Source organism: Pan paniscus, chromosome 20 (genome assembly GCF_029289425.2).
Source record: "Pan paniscus chromosome 20, NHGRI_mPanPan1-v2.0_pri, whole genome shotgun sequence".
Taxonomy (NCBI): Eukaryota; Metazoa; Chordata; class Mammalia; order Primates; family Hominidae; genus Pan; species Pan paniscus.
The window spans coordinates 21,815,880-21,834,604 of NC_073269.2; the positions used below are offsets into that span (position 1 = coordinate 21,815,880).

The 18,725-nt window shown below is 47.0% G+C and overlaps 1 protein-coding gene across 6 annotated transcripts in view; it reads right to left on the reverse strand.

The window, feature by feature from the left end:
- Nucleotides 1-18,725, reverse strand: part of CPAMD8 (C3 and PZP like alpha-2-macroglobulin domain containing 8) — a 133,840-nt gene that overhangs the window by 53,280 nt on the left and 61,835 nt on the right. For all 6 annotated transcript variants that reach the window (XM_003813600.7, XM_063599994.1, XM_063599997.1 and 3 more), the window contains 3 exons: nucleotides 11,181-11,243; nucleotides 5,297-5,528; nucleotides 404-557 (listed from right to left, as the gene is read on the reverse strand). In XM_003813600.7, coding sequence (XP_003813648.5) covers nucleotides 404-557; nucleotides 5,297-5,528; nucleotides 11,181-11,243 — 449 coding nt within the window. The remainder of the gene's footprint in view (nucleotides 1-403; nucleotides 558-5,296; nucleotides 5,529-11,180; nucleotides 11,244-18,725) is intronic.

The following is an 18,725-nucleotide window of genomic DNA, read 5'->3' on the forward strand; positions in this document are numbered from 1 at the left end:
GTGAATGCATGTCTACACATGTAGGCGTGTGTGTGGATTTGTGTGTGTGTGTATGCATGTCTACACATGTGGACGTGTGTGGATTTGTGTGTGTGCATGTCTACACATATGGGCATGTGTGTGGATTTGTGTGTGTATGCATGTCTGCACGTGTGTGTGCTACACTGGGTTGGCACCTTAAGAGCCCAGCTCCCCCAACAGGTGAGACCCCAGGGCCTGCCTCCCCACTCCTCCTGGGCCCATTCCTTCTGTCCTGCTTGCCCCAGTTGCTGTCCCATTTTCCTTGGGACAGTCCTGACCTTACCTGCTGCCCCATCCACCCCTCATCCCCAACTGGGGTCAATGCCAGGACACTTTCGTGGCCTGGAGAGGGGGGCCACCCCAAGAACTGTGGGGTCCTCACCTGTGATGTTGTTGAGCCCCAGGTCGCTGAAGGACAGAACGACCCAGATGGGCTCAGCCTCCCCGGGGGCCACACACATCTTCTTGGTCAGATGGTGTTTGCCAGGATGCCCAACAAACTGGATGCCCTTGGGAACTGAGAGCTTCACGTACACCTGCAGAGGGTGGCATTGGCTCATGGCGCCTGGAATCCAGGCCCCCTCCTGGTGCCTGGAGGCCCAACACACATCCCACCACTCACTGTACACACCAGACTTGTCAGCCTCTCAAAGAGCCATGCTCCCCCCGGGAAGGTCCCCTTTCCATTTCCGATCAGAACAAACTACCCTCTGCTGTCTGGTGCCCCACTTGGCCTTCTCATGCCCATCTGTCTTGCTGTGAGACCTCTCCTCCCTACAGCCCTCTGTAACCTCACAGGTCCAGATCTCCCACGGACTGAAGCTGCCAGTTCCAGCCAGGGCTGCCTCTCCTGCATGTCCATCCACTCTGGGACTCCAGATGGATGTAACCTCTCCCACAGCAGGTCCACAGAGTGCCTCTCCTGACCCTCTTTCCAACCGTGCAGCTCCATGATGTCAGAGTACAGCTCTGTGTGTGCACGTGTGTGTTTATTCATGTGCATGTGTGTGCTGTGAATGCATGTGTCCCTGGGTGCACACTTGTGTGCATGGATGCAAGCACAGATTGCATACACATGTGCATGCATGCATGTACACACATGTGCATCTACCGGGTGAAGGCATGTGGATATGCATTCGTGTGTGTGTGTATGGGCATGCTAGTTTCTGCATGCATGTGTGTGCCTATATGGGTACAGAGGTGCTATGGATGCACGCATGGGACTCCATGTGCATGTCTGTGCATGGATGTGCAAGTATGGCATGTGTATACATGTATCATGCATGTACATGTGCATATGTATACCATGACGACTTGTGTGGGTGCATCATGTGCATGCTCACACATACTGGTCTCTGTGTGCATGTGTGTGCATTTTGCAGGGTGTGTGCGTGTGCACTGTGGGTGCATATGCAAGCACGTTTGCAACCCCTCCATCTAAGAGGAAATCTTTGCTCCACATCCATTTGTCCAACCAGCATATATGGAGCACCTACTGGGTGCCCTGCTAGGAATTAAAGAAATGGCTGATCAAGACATGAGTGATTGCTGAGCCTCAGAATGTTGTCCCACCCAAGGACTGGCACAGAGGCTGCAGGTGTGATGTGGAGAGAAGCATGCGGGGAAAATGTGAAGCGGCATGCATGATAGACTCCTGAATCCTGCCAAAGGAAAGGCCCAGCTAGATCTGAGAGCCAATGGCTGCTGCAGGGTGCACATCAGGAATCCCCACATCCCCCTCAAGGTAGCATTTTCCCAGGAAGAAAGAAAGAGGCTGGGTGCGGTGGCTCACACCTGTAATCCCAGCACTTTGGGAGGCTGAGGCAGGCAGATCACCTGAGGTCAGGAGTTTGACACCAGCTTGGCCAACATGAGGAAACCCCATCTCTACTAAAGACCGGGCGTAGTGCTGGGCACCTGTAATCCCAGCTACTCAGGAGGCTGAGGCAGAGGAATCCTTGAACCTAGGAGGTGGAGGTTGCAGTAAGCCAAGATCACAGCACTGCACTCCAGCCTGGGCAACAGAGCGAGACTCCATCAAAAGAAGAAGAAAAGGAAAGAAGGGGAAAGGAGGGGAAAAGAGGGGAAAGGAGGGGAAGGGAGGGGAAGAGAGGGGAAGAGAGGGGAAGGGAAGGGAAGGGGAGGGAGGGGAAGGGAAGAGAAGGGAAGGGAGGGGAAGGGAAGAGAAGGGAAGGGAGGGGAAGGGAAGAGAAGGGAAGGGAGGGGATGGGAAGAGAAGGGAAGGGAGGGGAAGGGGAGTGGAGGGGAGAGGAGCAGAGGGGGGAGGGGAGGGGGAGGGGAAGGGAAGGGAGAAAGAAAAGAAAGAGAGAGAAAAGAAAAGAAAGAAAGAAGGAAGGAAGGACGGGAGGGAGGGAGGGAGGGAGGAAGGAAGGAGAAAGAAAGAAACTCAACTGTGTCAATGAGCCATTTTCCAGGTCCTGAGTGAAACGACCAGCGCTCCCCACTGGAGGGTCTGAATGGATCTGTTTTCTCTGTCTTGGGGATGGTCATACAAGCTGGGGTGGTCCTTAAGCACATACACTGCCCAGCAGGACTTCCTTCTTCCTGCTGGAAAAGCTAGACACCAGCATGCGCTCAGAGCCAAGCCGGACATCTGGGGATTCTGCTCACAGGTTTCAGAGGGAAACCTCCCTTTAGGGGCCACCCTACAGGTCAGGGCATAGTCTGTGTGTATGCTTTCTTTTGGAAACCGAGATCCTATTCCTCCCAACCATAATCCATATAAAAAGAACGGTAAAGGATGGATTGTAAAGGTTGGGACTGAAGCTAGGATTCTGGGCACCACTACCTGGCCATTCTGAGTCTAACATCTCCCATTTACCCCTCACCGAAGCCACCCTGTGACCGCTGCCTTGGTTGCTTCCTGCCTCCTTGCCTCTTGCCCAGACAATGGCAGGAGCCTCTGACCTCCTCGTCCTCTTGCTCCTCACCTGCTTTTCCATCTTCCCTGACCAGACCCCAAAGCCAAGCCAAACTGTGTCTGAGGCAGGACCCAGGAAAGGTCAAGCTGCCTCCTGCTTCTGTTGCTTGTACATGCTGTTCCCTCTTTGCGAATGCCCTTCCCGCCCCGATGCCTGACTCAAACATCACCTGCAGACTCTCAGGGTCAGGGGGACTTCCCCTTTTCTGGGCTGTCCCGGCACCCGTAGACATTGATTCTAACACACAGCTCCGCCACTCACTCCCTGGAGGCCCCTGAACCCATGACAATGCTTCTTTGAGCTTCCTAATGGTGAATGATTCCATCACAGACCCTTCTTCCTTGGCCCGCACAGGAGCTTGATAAGATGATGAAGGTGGCCGGGCGTGGTGGCTCATGCCTGTAATCCCAGCATTTTGGGAGGCCACAGCAGGCAGATGGCTTAAGGTCAGGAGTTCGAGACCAGCCTGGCCAACATAGCGAAACCCCGTCTCTACTAAAAATACAAAAATTAGCTAGGCGTGGTGGCGGGCGCCTGTAATCCCAGCTACTCAGGAGGCTGAGGCAGGAGAATCGCTTGAACCCGGGAGGCGGAGGTTGCAGTGAGCCAAGATCACGCCACTGCACTCCAGCTTGGGTGACAGAGCGAGATCCTGTCTCCAAATAAATAAATAAATACATAAAAAATAAGGCAGGTAAAATTGTCAGCCCAGCACCAGCTGCAGAAGTACATGCACCACCAAAACTGAGTGAGTGGGATCTAAACACAAACCACTTCGCTCCAAGGTTGAGCTTGGATTTCACATCCTGGGTGACGGGGTCTTCTGATACTGGCACAAGCCACCAGAAGCCAAGAGAGAGGGAGAGAGGGACTGAGTGAAGTGGCTCATGCCTGTAATCCCAGCACTCTGGCAGGCCAAGGTGGGAGGGTCACTTGAGGCCAGGAGTTCGAGACCAGCCTGAGCAACATATGGAGATGCCATCTCTATGAAAATAAAATAAAATAATTAGCCAGGCATGGTGGTGCACACCTGTAGTCCCATCTACTTGAGAGGCTGAGGAGGGGGCATTGCTTGAGCCTAGGAGGTCGAGGCTGCAGTGAGCTGTGATTGTACCAGTGCACTCCAGCCTGGGTGATAGAGTAAGACCCTGTCTCAAAAAAAAAAAAAAAAAAAAAAAGAGAGAGAGAGAGAAAGAAAGACATAGACAGATTCTCCCTCAGGGCCTCCAAAAGGGACCAGCCCTGATGACACCTTGCCTTCACACTTCTTCTCGTGAACTGTGGGACAATACATTTCTGTTGTTTTAAGCCACCTGGTTTGGGCTACCTTACTAGCCCAAGGAGACTAGGACAGCAGCCTTTCCTGCCGCCTCCAAGAGAGAGCTTTGGCCTTCACTGCACACCTCTGGCAGACACTGGAACCCCAATAATATCATCGAAAAACAGCCCTGCTTAATGTTCTCAGTGTCTACTGAGACTAACTCATTTAACCCTTTAACGCCCAGCGAGGCTCCGACACACCAACAGATTGAATAACGTGCCCAAGATCGGCAGCTCTATGAGTATAAACCGGGATCCCAAGCACCCTCTCTGTTCACCACCAGGATTTCCTGGTACTTTGCGGGGAGTCTGTGAATTAAGACCCATAGGCCAAACCGGATCCACCACCTGTCTCTGTGGGGCCCACAAGCTAAAGATGGTTTTCATCTTTTTCAAATGGTTAGGAGGAAAAAAAATTAAAAGAAGAATGATTATTTTGTGACAGGTGAAAATTCTATGGAGTTCGGATTTCAGTGTCTAGAAATCAAGTTTTATTGGAACACAGCCATATCTATTCAGGTAAGAGATCATCTAGGTTGCTTTTATGCTATAAGGGCTGAGTTGAGTCGCTGCCACAGGGATTGTGTGGCTGGCAAAGACAGAAATATTTCCTATCTGGCCCTTTACAGAGAAAGCTCCATGCTATCACATATGATACCAGTCCAGGCACGCCCTTGCTAGGCCAGGGAGTCAGGGACAACAGCTCCACTTACACCAAGTCCCTCTCACTCACACACATGCGTCCCCACCTCCTCCTCACCTGGCTTTGACGGTTGGTGAATCAGAGGCTGATCTCATCCCACTCCTGCCTCCCTGACAGCACAGATGACGCATCCTCCCCAAAGCCCCCCAGGCTGAGCCCACCCATCCCTGCCTCCCCAACATCATAGAGGCTCTCGCCCTCCTAAATCCCCCAAGCTGACACTGTCCCACCCCTGCCTACCTTATAGCACCAATGCAGTCCCAACTCCCCACTGAATGGAGGAAGGCTATGTATTTGGGGGGCTGAGTACCTCGGCGCAGGTGCCCATGTAGTTGTAGACACTGAGCGGGATCTTGACCTGCTCCCCACGAATGATGAGAGTGGGGAGCGTGAAGTCCACGAAGAAGGGCTTGAAGGTCTTCAGCAGGGAGGGCTCGGCGATGCCTAAGCCCTGAGAGGTGGACAGGGCCACGGCCTCGCCCACCCAGCTGGTGATGGAGTCCGGGACCTTCACACTGAGTGTCCCCTCACCAGATGGGTCACTGCGGAGAGACAGACAGCCATGATGGGGGGCCCTTCTCCAGGGCCATGCCTCGGGGGGGGGCCAGTGGGCATGGATGACCCAGGCTGCATGGCTCAGAGAGGCACCCTAGGAGCTTAGAAACAAGCATTGAAGGCATCACAAAAGCGGCAACAGGAAAAAAACTGTCCCTCAGCCCTGACTCTAATAGAAAACATGGGCTGGGCGCAGTGGCTCATGCCTGTAATCCCAGCACTCTGAGAGGCCGAGGTGGGAGACTGCCTGAGCCCAGGAGTTCCGGACCACCCTAGGCAAGATGATGAAACCGTGTTGCTACAAAAAATTTAAAAATTAGGTGGGTATAGTGACACATGCCTGTAGGCCCAGCCACTCAGGAGGCTGAAGTGGGGGATTCACTTGAGCCCAGGTGGTCGAGGGCGCAGTGAGCTGTGATCCCGCCACTGCAGTCCAGCCTCAGCAACAGAGTGAGATCCCTGTCACACACACACAAAAATATTATTGAAAGAAACTAAAAAAGACAAAAAAAGACATAAATAAATGAAAACATTTCCCATGTTCATGGATCAGAAAGACTTGTTAAAATGTCAAAACTACCCAAAGTGATCTATAGATTCAATGGAACCCCTATCATAAACCCCAATGACTTTTTATTTTATTTTATTTTGCAGAAATAGAAAACTCCACCTTGAGATTTTACATGGATCTCAAGGGATCCTGGTGGCCAAACAAAGAAACCAGAAGAATAAAGCTGGAGAGCTCACACTTCAAAACTTACCACAAAGCTACCATATTCAAATCAATGTGTTACTGGCATAAAGACAGACATACAGACCAATGAAATCAAATAGAGAGCCCAGGAATAAACCTTGACGACAGAGACAAATGATTTTTGACAAGGGCATCAAGATACTTTAGGGAAAAGACAATCTTTTTAACAAATACTGCTAGAAAAAGCAAACATCCATATGCAAAAGAATGAATTTGGACCTTGCCTAACACCATATACAAAAGTTAACTCAAAATGAATCCATGACCTGAAAGTAAAAACTAAAACTATAAAACTCTTAGAAGAAAACAGGGCAAAAGCTTCATGACATTGGGTTTGACAATGATTTCATGGATATGAAAACAAAGGTACAAGCAAAAAAAAAAAAGAGTAGACAAGTTGGACTTCATGAAAACTGCAAAATTTTGAGCATCAAAAGACACTATTCAAGGGCTGGCATGGTAGCTTACCCCTGTAATCCCAGCACTTTGGGAGGCGGAGGAAGGAGGATCACTTGAGCCCAGGAGTTTGAGACCAGCCTGGGCAACACAGCAAGACCCTATCTTTACAAAAAATTTAAAAATTTAGCCAGGAGTGGTGGTGTGTACCTGTAGATCCAGCTACTTGGGAGGCTGAGATTGGGGGATCACTTGAACACCTGGGTGACAGAGTGAGACCCTGTCTCAAAAAAAAAAAAAAAAAAAAAGGCACTATCAACAGAGTAAAAAGTCAACCCAGGGGGAGAAAATATTTGCAAGTCATATATCTGATAAGGAAATAATATCCAGAATATATAGAGAACTCCTGAAACTCAATAACAAAAACAGCAACATGATTCAAAAATGGGCAAATTACTTGAATAGACATTTCTCCAAAGAAGATAGACAAATGACTGATAAATACATGAAAGATGCTCAACATCACTAATCATTAGGGAAATGCAAATAAAAACCACAATGAGATGCCACTTCATGTACTTAATTAGGATATTAAAAAAGAAAAGGCAAGAAAAAAGGCTGGGCATGGTGGCTCACGCCTATAATCCCAGCACTTTGGGAGGCCGAGGTGGGTGGATCACTTGAGGTCAGGAGTCTGGCCATTGTGAATAAGGCTGTGAACATGGGTATACAAATATCCCTTTGAGACCCTGCTTCCCATTCTTTTGGGTATACACCTAGAAGTAGTGGGTGAAACCCCGTCTCTACTAAAAATACGAAAATTAGCCAGGTGTGGTGGTGCGTGTCTGTAGTTCCAGCTATTTGGGAGGCTGAGGCAGGAGAATTGTGTGAACCTGGGAGGCGGAGGGTGCAGTGAGCTGAGATTGCACCACTGCACTCCTGCCTGGGTGACAGAGCGAGACTCTATCTCAAAAAAAAAAAAAAAGAAAAGAAAGAAAAAGAGAACAGCAAGTGTTTCTGAGGATGTGGTAAGATTGGAACCCTGGTACACTGTTAGTAGAAATGTAAAACGCTGCAGCTGCTGTGGAAATTAGTCTGGAGGTTCCTTAAAAAATTAAACATAAAATTACCACATGATTCAGCAATTCTACTTCTGGGTATACACCCAAAAGAATGGGAAGCAGGGTCTCAAAGGGATATTTGTATACCTCTGTTCACAGCATTATTCACAATAGCCAAAAGGTGGAAGCAACTCAAGGGTCCATCGACAGAAAATAAATGGATAAACAAAATGAGGGAATCCATGCAATAGGATATTATTCAACCTTAAAAGGGAAGGAGGCCGGGTACAGTGGCTCACGCCTGTAATCCCAGCACTTTGGGAGGCCGAGGGGGGTGGATCACGAGGTCAGGAAATCGAGATCATCCTGGTCAACATGGTGAAACCCCATCTCTACTAAAATACAAAAAATTAGCTAGGCATTGGCTGGGCACAGTGGCTCATGCCTGCAATCCCAGCACTTTGGGAGGCCGAGGCGGGCGGATCACGAGGTCAGGAGATCGATACCATCCTGGGTAACACGGTGAAACCCCATCTCTACTAAAAATACAAAAAATTAGCAGGGCATGGTGGTGGGCGGCTGTGGTCCCAGCTACTCAGGAGGCTGAGGCAGGAGAATGGCGTGAACCCAGGAGGCAGAGCTTGCAGTGAGCCGAGATCGCACCACCGCACTCCAGCCTGGGCAACAGAGCAAGATGCCATCTCACACACACACACACAAAAATAGCTGGGCATGGTGGCGTGTGCCTATAGTCCCAGCTATTTGGAAGGTTAAGGCAGAGGAATCACTTGAACCCTGGAGGCAGAGGTTGCAGTGAGCCGAGATTGTGCCACTGCACTCCAGCCTGGTGACAGAGCGAGACTCCATCTCAAGAAAGAAAAAAAAAGGGAAGGAAATTCTGACATGGATTCTCCAACAAAGATGAACCTTGGGGACATGTTGAAATAAGCCAGTCACAAAACGACAAATACTACATGATTCCACTTACAGGCGGTCCCTAGAATAGTCAAACTCAGAGACAGAAAGGGTTGTTGCCAAGGGCTGCGGGAAGGGAAGAGAGGGGAGTGAGTGTTTAATGGGACAGAGTGTCAGTTTTGTAAGATGAAAGGAGTCACAGAAATGGGTGATGGTGATGTTGGCACAATAACGTGAGTGTCCTTAATACCACTGAACTATACACTTAAAAATGGTTAAGATCGTAAATTTTATGTTGAGTATTTCACCATAATTTTTTAACCCAATTCATTTTTGAATCATTTTCCCTTTTTGAGACAGGGTCTCACTCTGTAGCCCAGGCTGGAGTGCAGTGGTGCGATTTCGTGTCACTGCAGCCTCAACCTCCTGGGCTCAAGCGATCCTCCCACTTCAGCTTCCCAAGTAGTTGGGACCACAAGCATGTGCCACCACACCTGGCTAATTAAAAAATTTTTTTTAGAGATGGGGCCTTGCTATGTTGCCCAGGCTGGTCTTGAACTCCTGGGCTCAAGCAATCCTCCTGCCTCAGCCTCTCAAAGTGCTGGGATTATGGGCATAAGCCACCACACCCCACCTTTAAATGGGTGTGGTTTAAAAGAGAGTTGACCAGTCCTCTTTTGGGTCCAGCAGGAACCTCCTCCCTGGTCTCAGATCTGTCCCCTCTAATTCATCCTTGCTCCAGCCAACAAGAGAGGAGAGAGAACATCCTAAATCCTAAATCCCAAATCCCTGGCTCTCCACACCTGCACCCCCAACCCCACCCCCACAGCCCACATGGTCTCATACTCCCTGCATCCTCCTCAGCTCCTTCCATCTCATTTCAACCATGTGGAAATCCACCAGCCTCTCCTACTTTGCAGCACTTGCTCATGCTGGTCCTTCCTGGACACCCTTCCCTTTCTTGCTTATTCATATGGTGGGACTCAGCTTGGGCCCTACATTGAGGACCCTCTCTGGCTTTTCCAAAGGATTCCACCATCTTTCTCTGCCTCCCAAGCTCCATGCCCAGCCTTCCAGAAGACTAACCCCACTGCACCATGATGGCTCTTTAGGCACCTGTCTACTCTAGCTACAATGAAAATGTTATGAGTGCTGGGACTCTGTCTACCTTATTCAAGGGACCATCCTTAACATCAAAAACATCTGGGCCAGGAGCAGTAGCTCACACCTGTAATTCTAGAACGTTGAGAGGCCAAGACAGGAAGATCACTTGAGGCCAGGAGTTTCAGACCAGCCTGGGCAACATACAGAGACCCCATCTCTATGAAATTTCTTTTTTTTTTTTTTTGAGATGGAGTCTTGCTCTGTCGCCTAGGCTGGAGAGCAGTGGCGCCATCTTGGCTCACTGCAACCTCCGTCTCCCAGGTTCATGCCACTCTTACCTCAGCCTCCTGAGTAGCTGGGACTACAGGCGCCCGCCACCATGCCCAGCTATTTTTTGCGTTTTTAGTAGAGACAGGGTTTCACCATCTTAGATAGGGTGGTCTCGATCTCCTGATCTCGTGATCCACCTGCCTCGGCCTCCCAAAGTTCTGGGATTACAGGCATAAGCCACCGTGCCCAGCCCTAATAAAAGTTAATTGAAAAAATTTTTTAACAATAAAAAAAGCTCACCAGACATCCAGAAAGTAGATACATTTGAATGATGATGGACAGATAGCCTGTCTTACAGCTGGGCCCCCAGAGCAAAACACAGTGACCTGGATGTGTTCTGATCAGCAGTCAAACCTTCCCACGATGAGGACATACACATCCCCCAAAGCAGTCTGAGGGGCCCCCAGCTGCGTGCCTGGCTCTGCCAAGCACTTGCCACAGCACCTTGTGCCTGGAAGAAGGGCACGGCTCCAGCAGTCAGCCCACCTGCTGGCCCGGGCTGGACCAAGAGTCAGTTTTCATGCCAAACTGGTTTGCCGGGGCATGCCAGTGCCACTTTTTACTAGTGTCATTGGTGCTCTAACGGTGAGCATTGCAAGAAAAAAAGTCAATTGCATCCAGCAGAAAAGGGGTGCCTGCACTTCTGCTTCAAAGAGAACTAAACGGGGAAAAATGCAGAAAGGAAATGTGTTGAGTAAGGCATCCTGTTTTTTGAGCAAGAGCTGTAGTCCCCTGAGGAGCAAGGAGTGGGGGTAGGTGGAGTCAAGTTCATGTTCCAGGGAACTGTAATCATTTTAATGAGCTCGTTATACAAACAGAGCAGATAGAGTAACCCCAAAAGGGAGTTATAAGAGGCACAAAGCCCTTGCATTTCATATTTCACAGGCAAACGTCCAAATGTGCAGCAGGACTCAAGGCTGGCTTCATTGCTTGAAGTTTTATGTGTTAGAAAAAGATGCACAGTGTCTTGCTCAGATGTTGGTATCAGGCCTGCCCGTCTCACTGGGGGCTCTCTGGACCCGCATGAGTGCCTTTCAGTCAACCGGCAAAGTCAGCACAGAAAAGAAATCTTAATGTACCTGATGTTGAGACAATGCCAAATCCATGTTTCGGGGAAGAAAGTCCTTTTTCTCTTCTCCGTTCTATGAAAAGAAAAAAAGAAATGATTAAGGTTTCATGAACATAACAAATCTTATGTGAACCTAGCAGCTTTGCATTCTATTTGATCAGATATAACGCGTTAATTTCTTTTACCTGGAAAGGTTAACATTGTACTTCACTGGGATATAACATGTTAATTCTCTTACCTGGCAGGGTTAACAGTCTACTTGATTAGGACATAACTTGTTTTTTAAAAACTTTATTTTAGGTTCAGAAGTACATGTGCAGGTCTGTTACATAGGTAAACGTGTGTCATGGGGGTTTGTTGTACAGATTATTTCATCACCCAGATACTAAACCTATGCCCAATAGTTATTATTTCTGATCCTCTCTGTCTTCCCATCCCCCACCCTCAAGTAGACCTGTGTCTGTTCCCCCTTTTGTGTCCATGTGTTCTCATCATTTAGCTTCCACTTATAAGTGAGAACATGCAGTATTTGGTTTTCTGTTCCTGCATTAGTTTGCTAAGGATAATGGCCTCCAGCTCCATCCATGTTTCCACAAAAGACATGATTTTGTTCTTTTTTATGGCTGCATAGTATTCCATGGTATTTCTGTACCACATTTTATTTATGCAATCTGTCGTTAATGAGCATTTAGGTTGATTCCAGGTCTTTGCTATTGTAAATAGTGCTGCAGTGAACATTTGTGTGCATGGGTCTTCATGGTAGAATGATTTATATTCCTTTGAGTATATACTCAGTAATGGGATTGCTGGGTCAAATGGTAGTACTGTTTTTAGTTCTTTGAGGAATCACCACACTGCTTTCCACAATGGTTGAACTAATTTACACTCCCATCAACTGTGCATAGCATCCCCTTTTCTCCACTACCTCACCAACATCTGTTATTTTTTTACTTTTTTTTTTCTTTTTTTTTTTTTTTGAGATGGAGTTTCCTTCTTGTTGCCCAGGCTGGAGTGCAATGGCACGATCTCAGTTCACTGCAACATCTGCCTCCCAGGTTCAAACGATTCTCCAGCCTCAGCCTCCCGAGTATCTAGGATTACAGGCGCCTGCCACTACACCCAGCTAATTTTGTATTTTTAGTAGAGACGGAGTTTCACCATGTTGGTCAGGCTGGTCTCAAAATCCTGACCTCAGGTGATCCACCTGCCTCGGCCTCCCAAAGTTCTGGAATTACAGGCATGAGCCACCACACCCACCTTATTTGTTGACTCTTTAATAATGGCCATTCTGACTGGCATGAGATGGCATCTCATTGTAGTTTTGATTTGCATTTCCCTTTTTTTTTTTTTGAGATGGAGTCTTGCTCTGTCACCCAGGTTGGAGTGCAGTGGTGCAATCTCTGCTCACTGCAACCTCTGCCTCCCAGGTTCAAGTGATTCTCATGCCTCAGCCTCCTGAATTACACCTGGAATTGCAGGTGTGCCACCATGCACAGCTAATTTTTGTATTTTTAGTAGAGATGGGGTTTTGTCATGTTGACCACGCTGGTCTCAAACTCCCGACATCAAGTGATCCACCCGCCTCGGCCTCCCAAAGTGCTGGGATTACAGGTGTAGGCCACCGTGCCTGGCCTGATTTGCATTTCTCTAGTTCAGTGACATTGAGGTTTTTTTCATATGCTTGTTGGCTGCATGTATATTTTCTTTTTTTTTTCCGAGATGGAGTCTCTCTCTGTTGCCCAGACTGGAGTGCAATGGCACAATCTCGGTTCACCACAGTCTCCGCCTCCCAGGTTCGAGCAATTCTCCTGCCTCAGCCTCCTGAGTAGCTGGGATTACAGGCGTCTACCACCATGTCCGGCTAATTTTTGTATTTTTAGTAGAGATGGGGTTTCACCATATTGGCCAGGCTGGTCTCGAACTCCTGACCTTGTGATCCACCCACCTCAGCCTCTCAAAGTGGTGGTATTACAGGCATAAGCCACCACGCCCGGCCTGCATGTATATCTTCTTTGAAAAGTGTCTGTTCAAGGATGTAACTTGTTAATTCTTTTACCTGGCAGAGTTAACATTCTACTTAAGAATAGTAGAAGCAAGGTATCAAAGGTTTGGCAGAGTCCATCTTTAAACAGTCGTGCCTCCTCTCCTGGATGCAGAAGGGATAAAGGCCTGCAGGGGCCACCCTATATCCCTCCCTTTGCTAATTTCCCTCCCTGGGTTTTACCACATTCATCTTCATCATCACACTGAACTCTCCACCTCCTGCTCACCCATCCTCTGTTTCCTAAGGAGTGCCTTCATGCATTCTTGTTTGAGCCTCAGAAGCCTCACAGTTCACCCTCCTCAAAGGCTGCTCCTTCTCCTTTCTCAAAAAAAAAAGCCTTTCTCAAAATTTGGCAAAAATAAAAATGCTCCTATCCTTTCAACCATCAACACCTCTCCTAGGAGCAGACCCTGGAAACACCCGCAGACATGTGTGCAAACACAGAGAGATGGAGTGGTTCATCATGGCACTATGAAAATTAGCAAATAGCCCAAATCTCCATCATTAGGAGGACTGGCAAATCAAATGATAGTATATTCATTGGTGGACTATTATATATTTGTAAAAAAAAAAGAGTGAGGTAAACATGCATTTACTGATATGGAATGATTTCCAAGACTTGTTGTTAACTTTCAAAAGAAATGTACAAAATGACATTATGGTATTCTTCTATTCTTTTTTTTTTAATCCTACATATGCGCAGAAGAATATCTAAGAAATTATTCAGACTGGGCACAGTGGTTCACACCTGTAATCCCAGCACTTCGGGAGACTGAGGTGGGTGGATCACTGGAGGTCAGGAGTTCGAGACCAGCCTGGCCAACATGGTGAAACCCCCTCTCTACTAAAAATACAAAACTTAGCCAGGTTTGGTAGTGCAGGCCTGTAATCCCAGCTACTCAGGAGGCTGAGACAGGAGTATCACTTGAACATGGAAGGCAGTGAGCTGAGATCCCATCACCGCACTCCAGCGTGGGCAAGAGAGTGAGACTCCTCCTCAAAAAAAAAAATTATTCAGCATTCCCTTCTGAAGAAGGGAATGGAGGGTCTGAGGGTGGGAAGGAGACTTAAATTTCATTATATATCCTCTTCTACTGCTTGAAAAAAATGTTAACCACATTAACATGGTTAAAAAGATATGTTGGGGCCGTTCCAAGATGGCCAAATAGGAACAGCTCCAGTCTGTAGCTCCCAGTGTGACTGACACAGAAGACGGGTGATTTCTGCATTTCCAACTGAGGTACCTTGTTCATCTCGTTGGGACTGGTTGGACAGTGGGTACAGCCCATGAAGGATGAGCCGAAGTAGGGCGGGGTGTCGCCTTACCTGGGAAGCACAAGGGGTCAGGGGATTTCCCTTTCCCAGCCAAGGGAAGCCAGGATAGACTGTACCTGGAAAAACAGGACACTCTCTCCCAAATACTGAGCTTTTCCCATGGTCTTAGCAACTAGCAGACCAGGAGATTCTCTCCCATGCCTGGCTGGGCGGGTCCCACGCCCATAGAGCCTTGCTCACTGCTAGCGCAGCAGTCTGAGATCGAACTGCGAGGTGGCAGCCTGGTTGGGGGAGGGGCATCCACCATTGCTGAGGCTGGAGTAAGTAAACAAAGTGGCTGGGAAGCTTAAACTGGGCGGAGCCCACTGCAGCTCAGCAAGGCCTACTGCCTCTATAGACTCCACTTCTGTGAGCAGGGCATGGCTGAACAAAAGGCAGCAGACAGTTTCTGCAGACTTAAACGTCCCTGTCTGACAGCTCTGAAGAGAGAAGTCGTTCTCCCAGCATGGCGTTTGAGCTCTGAGAATGGACAGACTGCCTCCTCAAGTGGGTCCCTGACCCCCATGTAGCCTAACTGGGAGACACCTCCCAGTAGGGGCCGACAAACACCTCATATAGGTGGGTGCCCCTCTGGGACGAAGCTTCCAGAGGAAGGATCAGGCAGCAATATTTGCTGTTCTGCAATATTTGCTGTTCTGTAGCCTCCACTGGTGATACGCAGGCAGACAGGGTCTAGAGTGGACCTCCACCAAACTCCAACAGACCTGCAGCTGAGAGACCTGATGTTAGAAGGAAAACTAACAAACAGAAAGGAATAGCATCAACATCAACAAAAAGGACATCTACACCAAAGCCCCATCTGTAGGTTACCAGCATCAAAGACCAAAGGTAGATAAAACCACAAAGATGGGGAGATACCAGAGCAGAAAAGCTGATAATTCTAAAAACCTGAGCGCCTCTTCTCCTCCAAAGGATAGTAGCTCCTTGCCAGCAATGGAACAAAGCTGGATGGAGAATGACTTTGACAAATTGACAGAAGTAGGCTTCAGAAGGTTGGTAATAACAAACTTCTCTGAGCTAAAGGAGCACGTTCAAACCCATCGCAAGGAAGCTAAAAACCTTGAATAAAGGTTAGATGAATGGCTAACTAGAATAAACAGCATAGAGAAGATCTTAAATGACCTGATGGAGCTGAAAACCATGGCACGAGAACTTTGTGATGCAGGCACAAGTTTCAATAGCCGATTCGATCAAGTGGAAGAAAGGGTATCAGTGATTGAAGATCAAATTAATGAAATAAAGCAAAAAGACAAGGTTAGAGAAAAAAGAGTAAAAAGAAATGAACAAAGTCTCCAAGAAATGTGGGACTATGTGGAAAGACCAAATCTACATCTGATTGGTGTACCTGAAAGTGATGGGGAGAATGGAACCAAGTTGGAAAACACTCTTCAGGATATTATCCAGGAGAACTTCCCCAACCTAGCAAGGCAGGCCAACATTCAAATTCAGGAAATAAAGAGAACACCACAAAGATATTCCTCAAGAAGAGCAACCCCAAGACACATAATTGTCAGATTCACCAAAGTTGAAATGAAGGAAAAAATGTTAAGAGCAGCCAGAGAGAAAGGTCGGGTTAACCACAAAGGGAAGCCCATCAGACTAACAGCAGATCTCTTGGCAGAAACCCTACAAGCCAGAAGAGAGTGGGGGCCAATATTAACATTCTTAAAGAAAAGAATTCTCAATCCAGAATTTCATATCCAGCCAAACTAAGCTTCATAAGTGAAGGAGAAATAAAATCCTTTACAGACAAGCAAATGCTGAGAGATTTTGTCACCACCAGGCCTGCCTTTCAAGAGCTCCTGAAGGAAGCACTAAACATAGAAAGGAACAACCAGTACCAGCCACTGCAAAAATATGCCAGATTGTAAAGACCGTCGATGCTATGAAAAAACTGCATCAATTAATGGGCAAAATAACCAGCTAATATCATAATGACAAGATCAAATTCACACATAACAATATTAACCTTAAATGTAAATGGGCTAAATGCCCCAATTAAACGACACAGACTGGCAAATTGGATAAAGAGTCAAGACCCATCATTGTGCTGTATTCAGGAGACCCATCTCATGTGCAGAGACACACATAGTCTCAAAATAAATGGATGGAGGAAGAACTACAAAGCAAATGGAAAGCAAAAAAAGGCAGGGGTTGCAATCCTAGTCTCTGATAAAACAGACTTTAAACCAACAAAGATCAAAAGAGACAAAGAAGGCCATTACATAATGGTAAAGGAATCAATTCAACAAGAAGAGCTAACTATCCTAAATATATATGCACCCAATACAGGAGCACCCAGATTCATAAAGCAAGTCCTGAGTGACCTACAAAGAGACTTAGACTCCCACACAATAATAATGGGAGACTTTAACACCCCACTATCAATATTAGACAGATCAATGAGACAGAAGGTTAACAAGGATATCCAGGAATTGAACTCAGCTCTGCACCAAGCAGACCTAATAGACATCTACAGAACTCTCCACCCTAAATCAACAGAATATACATTCTTCTCAGCATCACATCACACTTATTCTGAAATTGACCACATAATTGGAAGTAAAGCACTCCTCAGCAAATGTAAAAGAACAGAAATCACAACAAACTGTCAGACTACAGCGCAATCAAATTAGAACTCATGATTAAGAAACTCACTCAAAACCACACAACCACATGGAAACTGAACAATCTGCTCCTGAACGACTACTGGGTAAATAACGGAATGAAGGCAGAAATAAAGATGTTCTTTGAAACCAATGAGAACAAAGACACAACACACCAGAATCTCTGGGACACATTTAAAGCAGTGTGTAGAGGGAAATTTATAGCACTAAATGCCCACAAGAGAAAGCAGGAAAGATCTAAAATCGACACCCTAACATCACAATTAAAAGAACTAGAGAAGCAAGAGCAAACAAATTCAAAAGCTAGCAGAAGGCAAGAAATAACTAAGGCCAGAGCAGAACTGAAAGAGTTAGAGACACAAAAACCCTTCAAAAAATCAATGAATCCAGGAGCTGGTTTTTTGAAAAGATCAACAAAATTGATAGATCACTAGCAAGACTAATAAAGAAGAAAAGAGAGAAGAATCAAATAGACGCAATAAAAAATGATAAAGGGGATATCACCACCGATCCCACAGAAATACAAACTACCATCAGAGAATACTGTAAACACCTCTACGCAAATAAACCAGAAAATCTAGAAGAAATGGATAAATTCCTGGACACATACACCCTCCCAAGACTAAACCAGGAAGAACGTGAATCTCTGAATAGACCAATAACAGGCTCTGAAATTGAGGCAATAATTAATAGCCTACCAACAAAAAAAGTCCAGGACCAGAAGGATTCACAGCTGAATTCCACCAGAAGTACAAAGAGGAGCTGATACCATTCCTTCTGAAACTATTCTAATCAAAGAAAAAGAAGGAATCCTCCCTAACTCATTTTATGAGGCCAGCATCATCCTGATACCAAAGCCTGGCAGAGACACAACAAAAAAAAGAGAATTTTAGACCAATATCCTTGATGAACATCGATGCAAAAATCCTCAATAAAATACTGGCAAACAAAATCCAGCAGCACATCAAAAAGCTTCTTATCCACCACGATCAAGTCAGCTTCATCTCTGGGATGCAAGCCTGGTTCAACGTACACAAATCAATAAACGAAATCCATCACATAGACAGAACCATTGACAAAAACCACATGATCATCTCAATAGATGCAAAAAAGGTCTTCGGGCTGGGCACGGTGGCTCACGCCTGTAATCCTAGCACTTTGGGAGGCCGAGGCAGGCAGATCACAAGGTGAGGAGATCGAGACCATCCTGGCTAACACAGTGATACACTGTCTCTACTAAAAATACAAAAAATTAGCTGGGCATAGTGGCGGGCGCCTGTAGTCCCAGCTACCCGAGAGGCTGAGGCAGGAGAATGGTGTGAACCTGGGAGGCAGAGCTTGCAGTGAACCGATATCGCACCACTGCACTCCAGCCTGGGTGACAGAGTGAGACTCCATCTCAAAAAAAAAAAAGAAAAAAGGTCTTCGACAAAATTCAACAGCCATTCATGCTAAAAACTCTCAATAAACTAGGTATTGATGGAATATATCTCAAAATAATAAGGGCTATTTATGACAAACCCACAGCCAATATCATACTGAATGGGCA